The sequence below is a fragment of the Centropristis striata genome, chromosome 12 (genome assembly GCF_030273125.1).
Source record: "Centropristis striata isolate RG_2023a ecotype Rhode Island chromosome 12, C.striata_1.0, whole genome shotgun sequence".
Lineage (NCBI taxonomy): Eukaryota > Metazoa > Chordata > Actinopteri > Perciformes > Serranidae > Centropristis > Centropristis striata.
In genome coordinates this window covers 11,856,406-11,875,321 of record NC_081528.1, presented here as the reverse complement: position 1 = coordinate 11,875,321, position 18,916 = coordinate 11,856,406, and the positions used below count along the sequence as shown (strand labels likewise).

Genomic DNA, 18,916 nt, shown 5'->3' with positions numbered 1-18,916 from the left:
ATGGTGCCTTGGTTTAGCGATTTAAGACATTGATTTTATAGTTGCCACACAATCTGTTCATTTTTTGTACAAAAATATAGATATTTTTGGCAGATTTTGATTTAACTTAGTACAACTTGTGTTATGCATAACCAAGATGTGAAATCAACTGACACAATGCTTGCTCTGCCTGGCTGGTTTAAAATTTAATCAGGAAATTATATTTCCTTTAGTGGACTTTTTTTGTCTTCTGGCCCTACATTACTGTAGGGCCAGAAGACAAAAAAAGTGTATTTCCCTGACCTTTTGTGGCTGTTTGCACAACTCTTAACCCTACAGGCTGTTTGGCAAAGAGTTTAGTATTCATATCATCCGTGGACTGTTTACAGTGGAATTAATGGTCTGTTGTCTCCCATCAAATGGTTGCAGACAGTTTTTTAGATGGAACAGACAGCAACTTAAACAGTGCCCTTCCGAGGAAGAGAGAGAGAGAGAGAGAGAGAGAGAGAGAGAGAGAGCGAGAGAGAGAGAGAGAGAGAGAGAGAGAGAGAGAGAGAGAGAGAGAGAGAGAGAGAGAGAGAAACAATAACACTGTCTTTACTGGGTTGTCATGCCAAGAGCAAAGGCCCTAGAGTCAGAACTATTCAGTGTCTGGTTAAATTCTTTATAGGACACAATGCTGCAATGGGAAGACGGGTTTAGACTGTGACCTGGCAAGCTCTGAGAAGAGAAATAAAACAGTGCATAAAAGGGATGTTATAAAAGGAATACAACAATGGCTAGTTGAGGGAGAAATGCAGTAGACATTGAATATAAACACGCTAACCAGAGGCTTAACTGAATAAAATTGTGGCTACATTAAATATAAACAGAGCTAAATTGAATATAGCAGTTAATGGGACTGTATGCTGGTGAATAAAAAGTGGAGATGTGGAATAAACAGTGTACTCATGGAGTGAAAGGCTGGTAAAATTGAGTAAAATGTTGGCCTTACGAAATTGTTAGCGTCTTAAATGGGTTAAAATGATGGCTACTGGCTACCACTATGACGTTTTAAAAGTTTTGATGTCCAGAGGAAATAAAGTGCAGTATTTGCATTTTGCATGCATGTACTGCACATTACAGGTCCTGTAATCAGCTGGTTTATTGTTCCACATACAGTAAATAGAAAACGAGTTGCTATGCTGTTACCTTATCTGTTCTCTTTTCAATACAGGTCACCTAGGTCAGGCTGGCACAAAAATGAGTGAAAATACTACACAATTTCCTTGTTAAAAGATGTGAATCTTGAGGAGCACATTCACTGAAAGCGACAATTGATGTGCCTCATTTGCTGCGCATCACTTGATGTTCCTATGGCGCACTGCAGGCATCAGATTTAAAATGCCAACACCACAGAACCAGCTGTATTTAGGAAAATGTTGCTTTTAGGCCAAGTTTTATACCTATTACATTTATATATCAGATAACAGATTCATTTTCTATACATTTTTATCAGAATACCATTATATGAACTTCTTACACCACAGAACCAGCAGTTTCTATCCGAGTACAGTTGCAGAAGACAGGAGGGAAACTGTTCTGTGCTGCTTTCATCAGTTAATTGGCAGAACAGTGGTAAAGCCACTGGAGACCAGCCATCTAATTTCATTATCATTTTTTTTTCATTTTGCTAATAATTTTAAAACAGCAGCTTTGAAATAGTTAGCAATATAATTTGTTTTAGAATCATATGAATGGCTACAGTTATTATTTTCTGATTGAGTGATGGGATAATAGAGGTACAGTTCCAGCAGCGTGAAAGCAGGGAGGGGCTACAGGGCGACTGTCCGAGCCTCACATCTACAATCACGCTGAATGCAGGCCATTGTTGGAGTTTGTAAAAGCTATTGAGCCACCAGACCATGTAACACTCACTACCCAGCCCCCAGTAGTGGCCTAGATACTGGGGCACTGCGCTAGTATGATGCTCTTCTTCATCTGCTGTTGCGGGGTTTCCACCCAGAGGGAGAGCTTCATGTGTCATTTGGCTTTCGCTCAAACAGGAATTACAGCCCTTTCATGAATGTTGCTAGAGGTAAATTTGCCTCCCACTGCTCTTGAATTGTCCCCTGTGGTCAATAAGAGACACACTATCAACAAGCAGCCATACAGCCGTGCAGTCATTGGCCACAGTTTGAGCTAGGGGGTCATTTTAGGAGTTGCTGTTAACAGGGAAATGTGATGATGCAGCACAACAGCACTCGTTTTTACAAAGTGAGCTGCTGAATTGAGAAATGGCTTTTTAAAGGTCAGCTACTACCTGGACAATATCATGTGATATTTTGGATATCACTTATTGGATTACTTATATTACATTATAAGTATTTGTATATGTAAGTTTTGATTCAGGAATTCAGATCTACTTTTGATCTTGTAATCAGTTTAGAGACAAGTAGGGCTGGGTATCAATACCAAAATTACCCTGTACAATAGTAGTATATTTTGTATCCAGATCTTAAAAAGAATGACTATGGTTTTGGTCACAGCCAAGCACCGCTGGTGTTCTTCAAATAAATGCAAAGTGTGATTGGCACACAAGCTACAGCCCATAAATTTTATAGGGTGATGATGTCAAGCATGCTGTATTTGATAGATTTGGCAATTCAGCCTGCAATGTGTTTGTGTAAAAATAATTTGAATTGAGAGAAACAGTGGTGCCATTTTACAAACTAAACTTTTCACTGTATGCTGGTGAAAAGTTGAACTTTAGATCCTTCTAACTTAAAGCTTCTCTTTGCTGCTGTCATGCAAAATTCATGTATTTCTTTATTGTATAAGTGAGCTTTATGGTATGAAAAGCTATTCACAGGAATTCATTTGAATATTTCTCTATCATATGTGATATAAAAGACATCATTAAATTTTAGGTGAAGTGAAGGTGAATCCACAGGGGGGAGTGTGTCTTTATTGGAGGCTGACATGTTTCCCTTTGCCTTTATTCAGACTGATTCGGCATCAGTGAGAAATTGGTTTTCTCGCATAAATGCAATCAACAGCAGCGCTCATCTATTTTCTGTTATTCAGCTCTTGCTTGTCAGCCCGAGTTTATAGTTTGTTTGATCATTTTGTATTCCTACACAAATATGTATTTCTCTCTCTTGTTTCTGTTTTATCTCCTGATTTAATTACACCACTTCTTCTCAAACAACAAGTCCAAACTACAACCAAACAAAAGTATCAAACTCAAACTAAACTAAACTTGCTGAAGTAAGGTGGACGTGGAGTCGTGTAGTAGACAGATCACTGGAAATCGCCTGGCGTTGTTCTCAAAGAGTCTTTGTTTGGCTGCAGATTCCAGCGACCTTGCTGGACACCGGCAGGGGGAGGGAGTGAGCGAGAGACAAAGGAAAAACAGAGGGAGGTAGATATCAGGAGAGAGAGAGAGCGAGAGAGAGAAAGAGAAAGAGAGAAAAGAGGAGCTGAGGGCAAAAGAGGAGACGGAGGAAGAGAAAACAGAAGAGAGGGGGTGTTATAGGAAAATGAGAAAAAAGCTTGAGAGATAGAATGGTGAGAGAGGTAAACAATAGAAAGTCTGAGTAAGAGAGAAATAGAGGTGTAGTGAAAGAGACGTGAAAACAGACGAGCCAGAGCAAAAAGGACAAATGAGAGAGGGCCGGACAGACAGAACAGAGAGGAAAGTGTGGGCACTAGTGATAAAGACACAGACAACCTGAGATAGAGAGAGGGACAGGGTGTGTGTGTATGTGTGATTGTGAGTGTAAAAGAGAGAGGCATCTGTATGAAATAGTGTACTTGTGTGTGAGAGAGAGACAGAGGGCAGAGAAGTGCTTGACAAAAGGCTTTTGTTGTGAAAGTGGCCATTTTGAATCTTCTCCTGGTTCCCGATGGCTCCCCTTCACTGTGTCCCAGCCTAGTTGTTTGGCCTAGTTTCTCATTAAGTCTCCACTTATATGATGACAGAGTTTACTCTGTGTTGGCCTACTCACTATTTATGGCAAACATCATTACAATTCTTCCAGACGTGGCACAGCTTGACGCCACACAGATGAAAAGGATATCTCTCCTGAGGGTAGCACATAGTGCTATAACATATTTGTTCTTTTTGCTTATGCATGTTTTAGCCTATTAACTACAAATCTCAAACGCTTTTGATATGTGCCAACCATTTAACAAAAAGGACTGTTGACGGTTCTTCTTCGTTCATTGAAAGATGCGTTCTCATTGAGATTCTTGAGAACGCTTCATCCAATCACCCACTCTTCCCACTCTACACTGCGCTTCCTTGGGTCCTAGGCAAGATTTCTGCCATGACCTGCCATGCCAAGCATCCCCTAGCAATCTAATACCAGGCTTTTTCCAGGAACAAACGCATTCCTGAAAAGTTTGTTACAATTCAAAATTTCTGGTCCTTTCAGCCATGTGTTTACATGTGTTTGTTTACATAAGAATGACCCAACAATTTCGCCAATATGATGCCATAAAAACAGTAGCGTTTTTCCTAAGCAGAATAACCAGAAAATACTATACTGAGACATGTTTTGCTGTCACTTCTGGTGGCGATGCTTCTTTCCTCTCCTGTGCTCTCCGTTATGAAGTTTCACTGTAGGAGGGGTTCAGACAACTGCTCCACAAACACACTGCTGCGTGCAAGCAGTGGCATTAAATTACCTTTCAATGACAAAAATAGTGTTTATTGCAATATTTCTGGGACAATATATCATTACAAAAAAGTAGTTCCTGAAAGTGTCTTTAAACTCTATACATAATACATTGTAAAAAAAAAAAAAAAAATACAAAATGACAAAAGTTTATTGGGAAAGGATAAGCAACACTTTCAAAAAGTGGTGGCTAATTGTTCACTGAGATTGATGAGCTGTGATTGTTAAGCTATCTCAAGCAGGTTTTTTAGCCTCTGCACATTGATCTTTATGTTGTGCTGGGTTTAACTGAATCGAGTTAGGAGGCATTTCAGTTTAATATGCAACACAATCGCTGAAGTTATTCATCAAGCACAAATGCCAAACATTTTCTATTATTGTAAATGAAATATATTGGACTACTGGACAGCATTTCTTGAATAAAAGATACAATTTAAAGACGTCACATTGGCATTTCTATACTTTAGATTTTTCACCATTTTATGAATGGATTTATTTATTGAAATCTAGAGAATCATTTTTTTCCCCACCATACTCAAATCAAATGCACATTTACACTGCTACATATTTAATAAGATAAGAAATATTGACTTTTATATGGTTCCATCTCCTCAGTGTAATTTTAAAAAAAATTTAAATGTGAAATGTTTTGCCGTTCGAGCGTATGAAATCATTGTACAATCCCTCATGTGACAAAAGGTCTGCAGCATAATGCAGGTTAGATTAGATTGGATCAACAGGATTTAATCCACAAAAGGAGACTTCAGTGATTGCTTATCACAGTACTGTAAAGTTGAACCACACTCACACATAAAACCATCTTCTGAATACATTAACAACAAAACCATGAATGGGGCATAACCTCACTTTACATGCAGTGTGGGCACCTGCATACACACAAGCTTTTGTGTAAACCGCCACAGAAACACAGATAAAAAGGCCCACATGCAGAGACCTCTGCCGTATTATACAATGATTCACAACATCCTGATTCATCTCAATTGATCCAAACCTTCCCAGTAGACTCTGAGTCAGTCTTTTTGTTATTCCATTCTGCGAGTCATCTTGCATCATTCATAAAGCTGCTTATTCCACTGAAGCGTTCCTACAAATGAGATTCACTATGTTATACAACTGAGCTGTCAGTGTTTTGATGCTTCACAATCCATCGTACGGACGTTTCTCTGACCATCTGTTCTGAAGTTATTCACCCCATGAACCCAAACCATGCTCACTTGCACACATCCATGCTGTAATAAAAACAAACTTAGATGCGTAGTGCTAGCTGTGATATGCTGAGCTGAAAATTCAACTGGGATGAGTGTGAGTCATGGAAACGGCTTAATATTATGGGCTGTCTTCCCCTTGATGTTGCTCAAGCTAATTAAGCCTTGTACCGAGCTACTCAGGTCCGTTTGAAGTATGCAAGAGGCTCACTTTAATGGTCTGGCTTTATGCATTTCTGTGTTTTCGCATTTAATTTGAACATGTTTACAACCCAGGGACCTCAGATTATACAGATAGGGCCTCGGAGCTTTATGTAGATACACCTGCATTTCCTGCTACGAGTTAGTCTCCGAAATTACTTGGGGAAACACAGTGTCCTGAATTTAATCTATTGTCTCGTAAATGCAAAAAATATAACCAATCGGCTGCTTAAAAATATTAATAATCATCAATATTTTGTGCGTCTCGTTGTTTCATATTATCACTAAGTGTGTATGACTTCTTTCAGCCTATGTATTAGTTTGGAAAAGTACATTTGCATTACGTTTATAGACTTGTGATCTACAGTATCCAGTGGCTTTATTGTGCTGTATTCCACTTTATTCTAAATATGCTTAACGAACAGTAAATGTACATTTTCATGCCATCAACACTCAAAATTTGAAAGGGACAAATGTGTTGATAATCACACACAACTGTGAATACAGGGACTGTTAAGCTGGCTGTCAAGGACACTAAGCTCATTCTACAGGTGCAGTCAACCAAAGTTGAGAAAGAAAATATAAAGGAAATGTGGTGGTGCACACTGACCTCTACTGTTGATGACATGCTATCACCCTGCTTTGTAAAATACACCCCAGGGCTACTGTGGTGACTGATGTGGGAGCAGCAGGGTCACTCAGTGGTACACGGAGACAGAAGGGTCACTGTGTTTGTCGTTTGTTTAGGATCGGAGTACTGTGTGCATACGCTGCCAACCAGAACCTGAGCTCTCAGGTGAAGAACATACGGAGACTGGTCAACAGCAACATGAGGGACCTGCACACCTTTGCTAATGACACACCAATGGTAAGACGGAGAGTTACTCTGCAGAAAGTGAACTTGGATTATTACACTGATTTGTGTTATTTAGCTCCAACAGAATACTAAATCATATCATGAATTCAGAAACTGATAAAATCAGGATTATGTGCTGTCAATACACATTTATATTGTGTAGCAATTCCAACAAATGAGGTTTTTTAATGAAATCAATTGGACAGCAATTGGTTTGCTAAGTGTGTGAAAGGATAGTTACTGGTTATGGAAATTTATAGCAAATTAAATTGGGTAAAGCATTAAACAAGGGTTGGTAAGAAAACTACAAATACTACTATTCTACCCTGCCGAACAAAGCACTTTACAATTTTACAATTTTCCATTCATACACACATTCATACACCAATGGCGGCAGGTTCAGTCATGGTTCAGTAAAAAGCTAAACATGTAAAATGCACTCAAATAATCAATAATCTTGATATCTCAGGGACGTACAGTTGTTGAACAGTTTAACATTATAAGTTTGTTATTTTCTCTGTTTCATTCTGACAAATAACAGAAAACTGTCCTATACCTCAGAGTGCTTGTTGGTGTCTACGACAAGACTTATAGACAAATGTTCTGCTTCCATTTGTAAGACTCTGCTCTGTTGTGTTTCCTGTTTGCAGCAAATTGATTACCTAATATCCCAATACGCCACTGCCAAGAACAAAGTCATCTATGACCTAGATAGTAAGTAGACCTCCTCTGTGCCTCTGATAGTGAATTAAGTGGACAGAAACGATTCAGTGAGTCGTTGCTCTTGGTTGTGTACCATGCTTATTATCTGAATTCACTTTGTCTACTTTCCATGACTTGTTTTCCTAACAGATTTGTGACATAACTAGGTCTAGATAGCTACAGCGGTGGCTGTTATGAAGGATCCCTTGAGTATTCATCCTACTTTTGTGATATTACTGCAGGCAGCTCTTTCCTGAAAGTTAACACCTGCAAAGGCAGCAAACATAATAAAGAAAGGGACTGCTTTCCTGTTTTTTCTTCTCTTGATCTGATGCTGCGCTCTCTACAGACATAGGCCCATTATTGGGTGGAAGGATACATGATCAGTTGGATAAGGAGGTCCATCCTGCCTTGGACAGAGTGCTCAATATGGCTGGAGGTACGTCTGCACATTTTTTTAATTTCCTCTTCAGGCATGATATGATGAGGTTATTGTATGCTGCAAGCAACTGAATGGTGGCTACAGCTTCACAACAAAATATAATGCATCTTAAATCATGAAGTGACATTTAGAATCTGCCTTACTTGCAAATATTGTAAATTATTTAAGTAAGATGATCACAATTTAAACAGTAAGATTAAAATCCCATTATCAGATGTTTCCCACTAAAATTTGCTGTAATATGATTTTAGAACTCTACTGAAAATTAAATCCCTCATAACAGTTTATATTATATATTCTGCTCTGAAAATAATGTAAAATGCAGTCAGTAATAGTAATTATAATGTAATTTTCAATATTTTTTTTCTTTAAGGTCAGTGAGTGAATAAAAGCTGTAAGTTGTAATTATCATTCAGACTATTTTTTAACCTCTATATGTTATGCCTTTTTTATAAAGTGAAAATCGAGAGAGCCATCAAAGGTAAAAGTAACTCAGTAACTCGACAATTACCCACAATCCTTTGACCCCTGACAGTGTTGCTCCCGTGATTTGTGCCCTTGTGATCTCTACTTGGACCTATTTGAGCATCTTAAATGGACAACAACCAATTAATATATTAAAACTGCACTAAGCAAAATCTGACTCTGGTGACCACACCTGGCAGATAAATGTGCGTAATAGAAGAGGAGAACTTTTGCACAACTATAGTCCAATAGGTGCAAAGACCTAAAGTCTACAATTTAGAACCAAAAACTCCTGCACACTGTCCTCTTCACTTACAGTAGGAATTTAATAATGACATTTTGTTTATCTTGGTAACCTGATGTCTTAGCACCCAAACATTATATAATTCTTATTCCAAGTGAAAAGGACAGTGTGCAGGAGTCTTTCTTTTTTAGAAAAAAATGTGTAACAAATCCAATCACAATCCAGAAATTATGTAAAGTGATAGTAGTTAAGTGGCATTAGTTGAATTTAAAGATCTTTGTAGAGACTTGTGGGGAAGGAGTAGGTGGATAAAATGTTTTCACGACAGGTTCTGCTGTCTTTGTGAAGTCTGGCTTTGTTTGGATCCAATTTTACTTGCTAACTTTGAGAAGAAATGTTTTCCGAAGGTCAAATAAGCCACCTCCACCTGCAGGATGCACAGATGGTTTTCTGCTAGTGCTGTCACCAGATAAATTGTTTTTATGGGCAAAGCAGAATGAATCTGTGATTCCCTTTCCATAAAAGCTCTTGCCTAGTGCAGTTTTAAGTTAATGGCATCACAAGATCTCGCCAAAAACCCAATGTAACATCAACCTGCACCTGGACATCTCCCTTTTTATCCAATTGTGTTTCCCCACTGTGAAGTGAGCATTAAAATATGTGTGTTTGTGTGCCCAGTCCTGTTACTTTGACCAATTTTACTTGAAATGACAGCACACCATAGAAATGCAATGTAAATTAATCAACCACTTGAATAATAAACTTTTTGCATAACAATAAGCAGCTGTTTATAGACTAAGTTCTATACAGAAAGCTCAGGGGAGAATATGAATAGCAGTCAGAAAGCATGCCGACAGTTCAGGCGGTAAAATGCTTGACCACAAATGGCTGTGAATACAGTTTGTGTTCTTAATGTTTGTGTACGGTACTATTGTGTTCCTACCGGGCCTGAGCTGAGCAGTCACAGAATCGTAGCATCTTATTTTATTCGACACATAGCATCTAGCACCTTTTCACTCCCCTCAGAACAGCTAAGCATTTTGCTATGTGATACTGTTTCCCTTCCTACACGCTTGCATCTTTTATACCAGTGTTGAAGGATGCCAGTGTTTTTGCATTCTTTATCCTGTTTAATTTTAAAAGTCTGCTGCAGGCTACTCTGTGATTGTTAACTTACACTGGCTGTTGTCTTGTGAAAGAGTTAGTTATTAACAGCAACCATTTCTCACAGAAGAAGGCAAAAATTCACATTATTTATAGCATTATTGTTTGGTTGTTGTTAGCCAAAGGCTGTTTGGCAGTCAAAATTCCAAATTTAGATGGTGGAGATTCACACTATTATGTGAACACACCACATACAATACACACTGAAAAATGCTAAACTCAACAACAGGGCTTGGGATCTGAAACTCTATAATGACATACTCGGCTCAGGCCTAGTCTTTACAATGAGTGCATATGTTGTGTTCTGTGTGAGTCTGTGCTTTTGTGTTACACGAACCAATATTATGCAGACAATCCTTTTGCTGTGTATTTAAAGTGATTTTTATACTAGCCACTAACTCTGTTCGACTGGTAAAAGTTATTTGAAATTTTTATATGCCCCAGAAACATTGATAAAAAAAGTTTTTTTTACTGCTCTGAATATAAGAGTGCATTTGTATACTTCCTGTTTTAAGAATTCCTCAGAATTTCCCAGGACAGAAGTAAAAGACTTGAATAAAACATTCATTACTCTTTATTAGCCATTAGCAGTGGAGCAATGCAGTCTGAGGCTCATACAAAAAAAGCCTCTCCAAGTCATTCAGTTTTAGATTTTGCTGAGTTTTAGATTTTGATGCTGAAAATATAGGTTAGTTACTGAGAAAAGTGTACTTGTCTTCAATGTAGTTGATATGGTAACACCGCAAAACAGTTTGCAATGGAAACAATGGAAATTCTTCACTTCACTGTTCTACTTTTCACATTTTGGGAGGGAAATTATGTCATCCTGGTTTCCCCCTCATAACAGAAACACAATATATGTTCAATCTTATCTGTGATCTCTTATGATTCAGCCATGCGAGAAACCAAGGAGGCCCTGGAGAACGTCAGCGTGGGTTTGGAAGTCCTTCAGGACGGAACAGGCAGGCTCAACTTCAACCTGAGCCTGGTCCGGCAGAGTATCAACCGCACGCTCAACGACCCGGGCTGTCACGACGAGGAGTCAGACGCCACCTCTGCCCAGCTGTGCCGCAACATCCGACAGTCACTGTCCCAGCTACAGATTGGCGCAAACTTCACACGGGTACAAAACTGAATGGAAATGTGACTCCCTTGCACATGTCCCACTTTTTCACTACATGCCTGCTTGATTATTGCATTTTAGCTCCTTTTTGAAGACAATGTTCTCAGTCATTTATCTGATAACTACTGAACCGTAAAATGGCGTCACAATACACAGACTTGGCATTACCGCAAGAAGATACTGATCAATAAAAATTGTGATTCATTGTCTGTTAATATTTTAGTTACCCAAAGTAAACACTCAGCTGGAAAAAGTGAACGAAGTATTAAAAACCGACCTCAGTGCCATCGTACAAAAGGTGAGTTTGGATTTTCTTTCACTGTTAGCGTCGTCTGTCTGTAATGTCAATTCATAAAAAATTTAAAAATCTACCTCAAACAACAACTAAATGGACTAAGAAACCCTATGTTCCAACACATTGTCCTTTTCCTCTCACAGGGCTATGCCTCTTTAAATGACACGCCACATATGGTGACTGAACAGACCAGAGGTGTTGTGGAAAGTAAGTGACATTTCTAAAAACCTTCCTTCTTAAAGCAAATACAAACTAGAGCAGGGTGCTTAATAGAGAGCAGGTGTGTCTCCCTCTCCCTTTTCAAACAAAGAACAGAAAAATCTTGGGGGCGTCCCGGTGGCACACCTGGTAGAGCACGTACCATAGAGGCCTTGTCCTCTTGAGTGCTTTCCCGCATGTCTTCCCCTCTGTCTCCCCCCTTCACTCTGTCTCTTTCACTGTCAATAAAGCCTTAAAAATGGCCACACAAAAAAAAGTGCACCAAAAGTAGGCTGATAGGTCCAATCATATGCAAAATAAGCTGCGGACAGACAGATATACACAAACACAACCCAACACATGATCCCCTCCAGGTTTACGTCTGGCTGAGGTAATAATTCTACTCCATTCATCAAATACATTAATTCACAAGCTAATTTTATGAGTCTCTTTTTTTTTAAAACTATTTTTCACTATTGCCGTCCTCCATATGTCTGTTCTCTTCTGCCTTGTGAGTTTGGGTGAAATTGGGTAGATTGAATTGACATTTTAGTGTAACAAATATATCCAACTTTATTTACCATCTTTCATTAGTGAAGTGGGTATCAATTAATATTGACCAATTAGAAACCTGATAAACCATTAAACATGAGCATGTTTCCAGGTATTGAATTTGAAGTTTTACTCAGTAGCGCTGGCAGCTTTATGTAGTTATCCAGTATCTTTACACAGGCCATTTATTGAAACTGATGTTTGAATCGACTGATCTGTCTCTCAGGTGTACAGAGTTTGGTGGACGGCATTGGCAACAACATCAGCAGCTTTTCCAAGGTATTCCCTCTGCAGAGCAGCCTGTCCAACTTCACTATCTTCATTAGCCATGCACATGCCAAGATTGAGGACCACTACCCGGAAATTGACCAAATGGACTTCTACAGGTACACTGTCCTCCTAAACCGATGAACTGTAAAACAGTGTAAATACTAGTCTATAATAGAGGCGCTGTCTCGATGCTGGAATTTAAGCTTCATGCTGTCTGAAATGACCAGACTCTTTAACAAGCTACTGTAAAATTAATGTGTGCTGTATAAGCCTGCACTAATATTTTGCATTTATAAAATATTCATGTCACTTCTACATTAATTCAGTTTAAAATAGTGCAGTGGAGGAAATCCCAAGATGATATATCAGTTATTTTAAAAGCTTTGTATTGCATTTTGATTTGACCCCATTAAGCTTATGGGCTGCTGAGCGGGAAGGTCTTCACTGTCATGCTCAAGGACACCTTGGCAGGACGGATGCTGAGGTGTAGGTCGATATTGTCCTGCTTGTGTGATTTTAAGGCCACATTCAGTTAAAGCTGTAACTGTTTAGCTTTAACTGCTGCCTACAGATGGATTGGCTGTATTGCCCTTTGCTGTATGGTGGTCCTGGTCCTGGCCTTCAACTACCTGGGCCTGCTGTGTGGCACCCTGGGATACGACAAGCACGCCTCACCGACGACACGAGGTTGCATCTCCAACACAGGAGGAACGATGCTCATGGCGTGAGTCAACAATCTGAATCTGAATCTACATGACAGCCCCTGTCAGTTTCAAGATTTAAAACTGAAGGTGTAGCCATAAAAAAGGATTTCTAGTCAATGTTATGACGGCATAGAACAGGTTCCCCCAAGTTTTTTGGCACAGTCAAGTGCTAGTAGTGCTATAATAACAACTACACTACTACTTCTACTATAACTGCCACAAGTACTGCTACTAGGGCTACCACAATAATTACAATATCAACTTATCAAGTACTTATAAAAGGTATAGAAGACCAGAGAATAAAATCACAAAAATGTAAAAGATCTGAGGAGCCTTAAAGAATGAAGTTGACCCAGAGATTTTGTTGGCACGACAGACGTAGAACTTGTTCCCAAAGAAAGAATAACTTTTTTCATTTTCTACACAAGAAACACTCAACTGTTTCCCACAAAATGAAAAAGTACCATATTTAGGATTTTATGGGCCTAAGAACAAAGGCAACAACTTTTTGGGGGATTTTGGATCATTTGGAAAAAGACTTTGTCCTGGTTTTTGTCTTCCGTTATATCGAATTTGATGGACTGATACACAAAGTAAACTGCTAGTGCTCCATATAAATTCCTTGTTAATCTGTACCTGAGAGCCTGTCGGTCCTTTCAACAGCGGTGTTGGATTCAGCATCATCTTCTCCTGGGTTCTGATGGGAGTGGTTACCATTATCTTCCTGGCTGGAGGAAACATGGAGAAACTAGTTTGTGAACCCTTCCACACCAAAGAAGTCTTCAAGGCAAGTCATGAGTACTGGAAAACATGCTATATTGTGATATATATCATTAACAAGTTATGAAATTACCTATTCACAATAGAGGATTTTGGACCTATCACTGAGAACTAATCGGACAAAAAAAGAATATGTTTTAAGTTTTTTTAATCACTGATTGATCCACTTTGCTTCCCATGAGACTAATGATTACACATCCTCTTTCTGGCTCTCTGATCAATCAGGTTGTGGACACTCCATATCTGGTCAACCCAGACTGGAAGAACTTCATCCCTGGCTACATGTACAACGACTCTGACCTGGAGCTGACAGCAGAGAGCTTGTACAGGTAAAGAAAACACATTTTTATGCATTTAGATGATAGTATAACGTCTGCCACCTTTCAGAGGCATTGTTTTGGTGATGATTATTCTCCACACGACTGACTGCAGATCTTTCCTCTCTACTTTTTTACATTTAGTTACAATACTGAAGGGATTTTGCAGCAAAACAAGCCAATTATTCAGTAACAGGCTGCAGAATTACTGTATGGTGCAGACATTGGGTCAGGCATCAAGCATGCAACTGCATATTTTATTTCCATTGATGGGGATGCAAATGAGAAAGAGAGTTTCTATTAACCTTGAGAAGCTAATTAGCATCATTTTTCTACAGTATCTGTGCTGCCTTTTCTTTAGCCTCTTTCTCAGCGGTTACATCAGCTTTCATCATCTTCTTCCAGTGAGAAGCTGCGTATCCTCAGTAACTGGGATGGCAGAAGCGGTTATATTTCCAAATAGAGCAGTGTTGCTTCAACAGGTCTTTGCCCATTAAAAAGCAAGCAGTGCTAATACTGTGTACATTATGTGAGTCTATATGGCATGTAGCTGCCTAAACATTACCATGGAACATTTATCTTTGACATATAAGCAAATACTCCAGACCTCTGAAACCTCTGAAGAACATTACTGTTTTTCTATCAGGGAGCATGTCAGTGTGTCATGTACTTCCAGTCAATTTCACATGGTGGCAGCAAATATTTTCACTCTAAAACTCAAAAAAAAAGTTGACATTTCTCCTCTCTCTTCCTTTTTCCCTGGTATACCTGTGTGTATATGTTTCTATGTGTGTGTCTTTCTCAGTACTTGCAAAGAGAACAAAGGCATCTACTCAGCCATGCGTCTGGACAAAGTCTTCAACATCTCCGTGTTCCTGAACACCACAGTGGTGAGTAAACTCAAAACACCCCATTAGTAGCATAATGTCATATGTTATAGTGTCTTGGAATTGATTTATTAATTTTTAAGGACAGATATAAGACTATGACTGCGCTATCATTCAACAAATGAGTTAAATTAGAATTACAAACAGTTTCTTAAGTTCTGTTGCCATTTATGTGTCAAAACCAAATGCACAGACAGTATATTAGATTGCAGTTATACAACAAATAATTTGCAATAAATTGCATTGCACCACATGCTCAAACCAGGATTATAGTCCATTTAGCAAACAATTTGAGAATGTAGCTCTATACGCTAGCAGTGATGGAGAGTCCAGAAAACTCCATCCTTGGCTGCAGTGTCTCATTAGCATTACCTAATGATTGCTTTGCTGCCAAAACAAAGTCTGTGCTGACAGATGATAGCTTCAACATGCCTCAGACCTTATCTTGGTGTATGCTTGAGACATTTCACTGATGTAAGTTTCTATTTCTTCTTGGCCCTGAGCCATTTACTCCTGCCGCATATTCAGTACTTCCCTGCCAGTTGGCAGGATTGTCTTGGCTCCTTTTAGCCAACATCTGATATGACCAATGCTGCTTGTTTCTGCACATTGGTCATTTGTCTTCATTAGGTGCACGTTTTTGTTTTTTTCCCAAAAAAGTTTGACACCATACCCGACAGAATTTATATTTCTTTCATTTTGTATGGTTTTGTATGGTTACAAATCTTATTATCAGTGTACCTTAAAACATTAAATAAAATAGATTGTTTTGTTGGATCTTTGATGCCATAATCTTTTCAAATTGTAAATACTTGTCCATTTCACATCTAAATGTCACCTTTGTTTATTCTGAGTGACAACAAGCATTTTATTCCCATGGTGTAACGGTTCTCCATCAGGTCACTGAAAATAGAGATATTGGTGTAATAAGCAAAGTGTGAAAACACATAAACAAATCTAACCTACCAAAAATCTCCAAAATCTTGGTAGGTTCCTGCTAAAGTAAAGTAGGTTACCTTTGGCTTAGGGGTTGAAGTCCTTAGATAGCATCCACTTATATTCATCAATCTATGGGGTGGGACAGGGTTCTCTTTACAGAAGTCTAACACATCATCAACAAAGACAACATATTAGGTTGAAATTGTCAATCTCAGTGGTGGAATGTATACAAGTACATTTACTCAAATAAAGTACTTGAGTACAATACATACATACAATTTCGCATACATGTACTTTACTTAAGTATTGCTACTTTATACTATACTACACCATTACATTCCAGGGGGATTTATTATACTTTTTACTCCACTACATGTACAGTTAGTTTTAACATTACATTACATTATAAAAACATTTAATTCAGTACTGCACTACTAGTATATCCAACATCATATTCAAAAAGGGCTCCCAACCATTGCTCAATCTAGACCAAAACAACAACAAAAGTTCTCGACATTGACCTGGCATCAAAATTCAATTTTACTTGTTGACTCTCAGTTTAGGTGTATCTACAACAACACCACCTCAATCTAGAGGTAACTGCTAAATTTGAAAACGTTAGTCACTTTTAAGCGAATATATTGTAACATTGGAACTTTTGTTTTGGGCTAATGTTTGGCAAAGCATGAATTGACCGTTCATGTCATGTATTAATAATTTCATCAATATTAACTTACTTCAACCGTTGAGCGCACTTGATAGAAACCGTCCGTGCCGCGCGAGATGAGCTACTGCAGTTACAGGACTTCGAATTGATTGGTTGATAAAGGAAAGCCGTGAGCAGCCATTGGTTAGCGTTTGTCCAATCAGATTCCTTCTAGGCATTACATCAATTCAGAGACAACACCTTGTGGCATACAACCACAGGTCGTCACCCTGTTAAAATAATCGCCTAACTCATTTTTTCAAGTTTTGCAATTGACTCTTATTGACGCAAAAAACTTCACCAAAAGTGTAACATATGACATTTATTGATCATTTCTCTCAAAAGGGATGTAACAAACTAGGCTATTGGCATAGTAATAACACTGTGTGTAAATTATGTAACTTAAGAGAAATAAATGACTTAGGCAATTTTTTTAACATGCCTTTGTGACGATAAGCAAGATATGTTAACACTTTATTTTGAAGGTGTCTACATGAGAGTCACACAAGCCTGTCAGAAACATGACATGACAAGTATCATGACCATTAATGTTACTTTGAAGTGTCATTAATGTTCATGACACATCCCATGTCATGTTTATGACACGCTCATGTCACTCTTATGTAGACACCTTAGAGTAAAGTGTTACCAATATTAGTGTCAAAAAACACTGATAAACTAAAATGATAACTGAACAATCTCCCTCTAGCTCATCTTTGCTGGGTTCTTATCTGATGCGTATGAAAGGCAAATTGTCAAAGAAGTGATTATCTTAAAGGGGTAAAATCACATGATCTGATCAACTGAGGATGTAGGTGATTTTACCATAGGTGGTCGGCGTCATGAGGAGATGATTAAGGCAAAAAAAATAATAATTTTGACAAAAAATGACTTAGGCGATTATTTTAACAGTGTGACGAGGTGCTTTTAAGCAGTGTGAAAATGCTCCATTACAAGAGAATGCCCTGCATTAAAATCTAACTTAAGTTAAAAAAAATATTTTATTAGAAGTATTATCAACAAATGTACTAATTTTACTTACTTAAAGTATCAAAAGTACAAGAACTCAATAAGCAGCAAAATGGTCCCTGTCAATGTTTGAATGTTAGAAACTGTACTTTTTTGTTAGTATAACTAGTGCATTAATATGAAAATGATCTATATTGCATTTTTCTGCTGTAGGTGTTTAGGGTTTTGCTGATTTTAACTGTAAATATACCATTGAGTAGCTTAATCTGGATTAACTGGATTTAATTCAACTGCATTTTATCCTTAGAAGTATATGTATCTCTGACTTGCTAAGTACATAACTTATTTAGCAGGGCAATTTATTTTTATTCTTCGCAGAAATCCAACCCATCACCATACAGTGTCAGCGCCATGTCAATTTAGGAACAAACAACTTTATTGCCAACATTTCTGTTTTGCATTCTCTTTATTGTGCCACAAAAAAGCATATGGTTTCTTTTTTTGGTAGTTAAATTGCAGATTACTATTTGAGACATCCTTTTTGGAAATTTGTATTTGCCAACATATGTCTCTCAATGGTTATGGCTTTCAGAACAAAAAATGAAATAAAACAATATTACAAAGTTCATTATAGTTATTGACACATAAACTGGTAGTCACTGAGGAAATGTTGCTTCTATTTGTGTCTGCCCAGTGGGAATAGTTTGCTCTCTCTTGGTTTAATAAAACTAGTTTGTGGAGAAATGCTTGTTTGCATTCCAATTTCTTTATTTGTATAGCATTTTTCAACAACAAAGCAGTACAACGTGCTTTATTAAAGACAAAAAGGACATTAACACAATTTGCTTAAAGGAAAGCATTATTCGCAGAAATATATCAACAGGGAATGCACTTTACAGTAGGAAAAAGAAACTTTCCACAAAAACAACAAAACAAACAGCCTTTTAGTGGGATAAGTGCATTTCCATCCAAACCACATCTTGAAAATCTTTAGTCACCCTAGTGCCAACATTTGTTTTGTATTTTTGTGAGCCTTTCATTATGTTAACAATGTTCATGTGATCCTACAGTAATTCCCTGTTTATACTGTACAGGCTTAAACTGTGAGTAAAACATAAGATTTCTAACAGGCGTATGTAGAGGTAGAAACTTTGGTGAGTGATGTTTTATGTCAAGTTAAACAGATTTTGGAATCAACACAAAATATAAAAACTTATCATTTAACTTTAAAGCTTT

General features: G+C 38.0%; 1 protein-coding gene and 1 long non-coding RNA gene across 10 annotated transcripts in view; one reads left to right on the top strand and one right to left on the bottom strand.

Annotated features, from left to right (window-relative positions):
* The window catches only part of LOC131982005 (uncharacterized), an 80,245-nt gene extending 63,447 nt beyond the window's left edge, over window positions 1-16,798 (bottom strand). Inside the window, exons 1-4 of the long non-coding RNA XR_009395341.1 lie at window positions 16,743-16,798; window positions 16,083-16,168; window positions 15,905-15,969; window positions 13,719-13,810 (exon numbers count right to left, since the gene is read on the bottom strand). This is a non-coding gene — a long non-coding RNA (uncharacterized LOC131982005). The remainder of the gene's footprint in view (window positions 1-13,718; window positions 13,811-15,904; window positions 15,970-16,082; window positions 16,169-16,742) is intronic.
* prom1a (prominin 1a) overlaps window positions 1-18,916 on the top strand; it is an 86,279-nt gene that overhangs the window by 53,662 nt on the left and 13,701 nt on the right. For all 9 annotated transcript variants that reach the window (XR_009395340.1, XR_009395339.1, XR_009395338.1 and 6 more), the window contains 11 exons: window positions 6,815-6,935; window positions 7,574-7,637; window positions 7,975-8,064; window positions 10,834-11,063; window positions 11,287-11,361; window positions 11,502-11,565; window positions 12,335-12,494; window positions 12,950-13,102; window positions 13,746-13,869; window positions 14,088-14,191; window positions 14,985-15,069. Coding sequence is in view for 2 of the 9 variants with exons in the window: in XM_059346557.1 (XP_059202540.1) it covers window positions 6,815-6,935; window positions 7,574-7,637; window positions 7,975-8,064; window positions 10,834-11,063; window positions 11,287-11,361; window positions 11,502-11,565; window positions 12,335-12,494; window positions 12,950-13,102; window positions 13,746-13,869; window positions 14,088-14,191; window positions 14,985-15,069 (1,270 nt within the window). In the remaining 7 variants the exon portion in view is untranslated. The remainder of the gene's footprint in view (window positions 1-6,814; window positions 6,936-7,573; window positions 7,638-7,974; window positions 8,065-10,833; window positions 11,064-11,286; window positions 11,362-11,501; window positions 11,566-12,334; window positions 12,495-12,949; window positions 13,103-13,745; window positions 13,870-14,087; window positions 14,192-14,984; window positions 15,070-18,916) is intronic.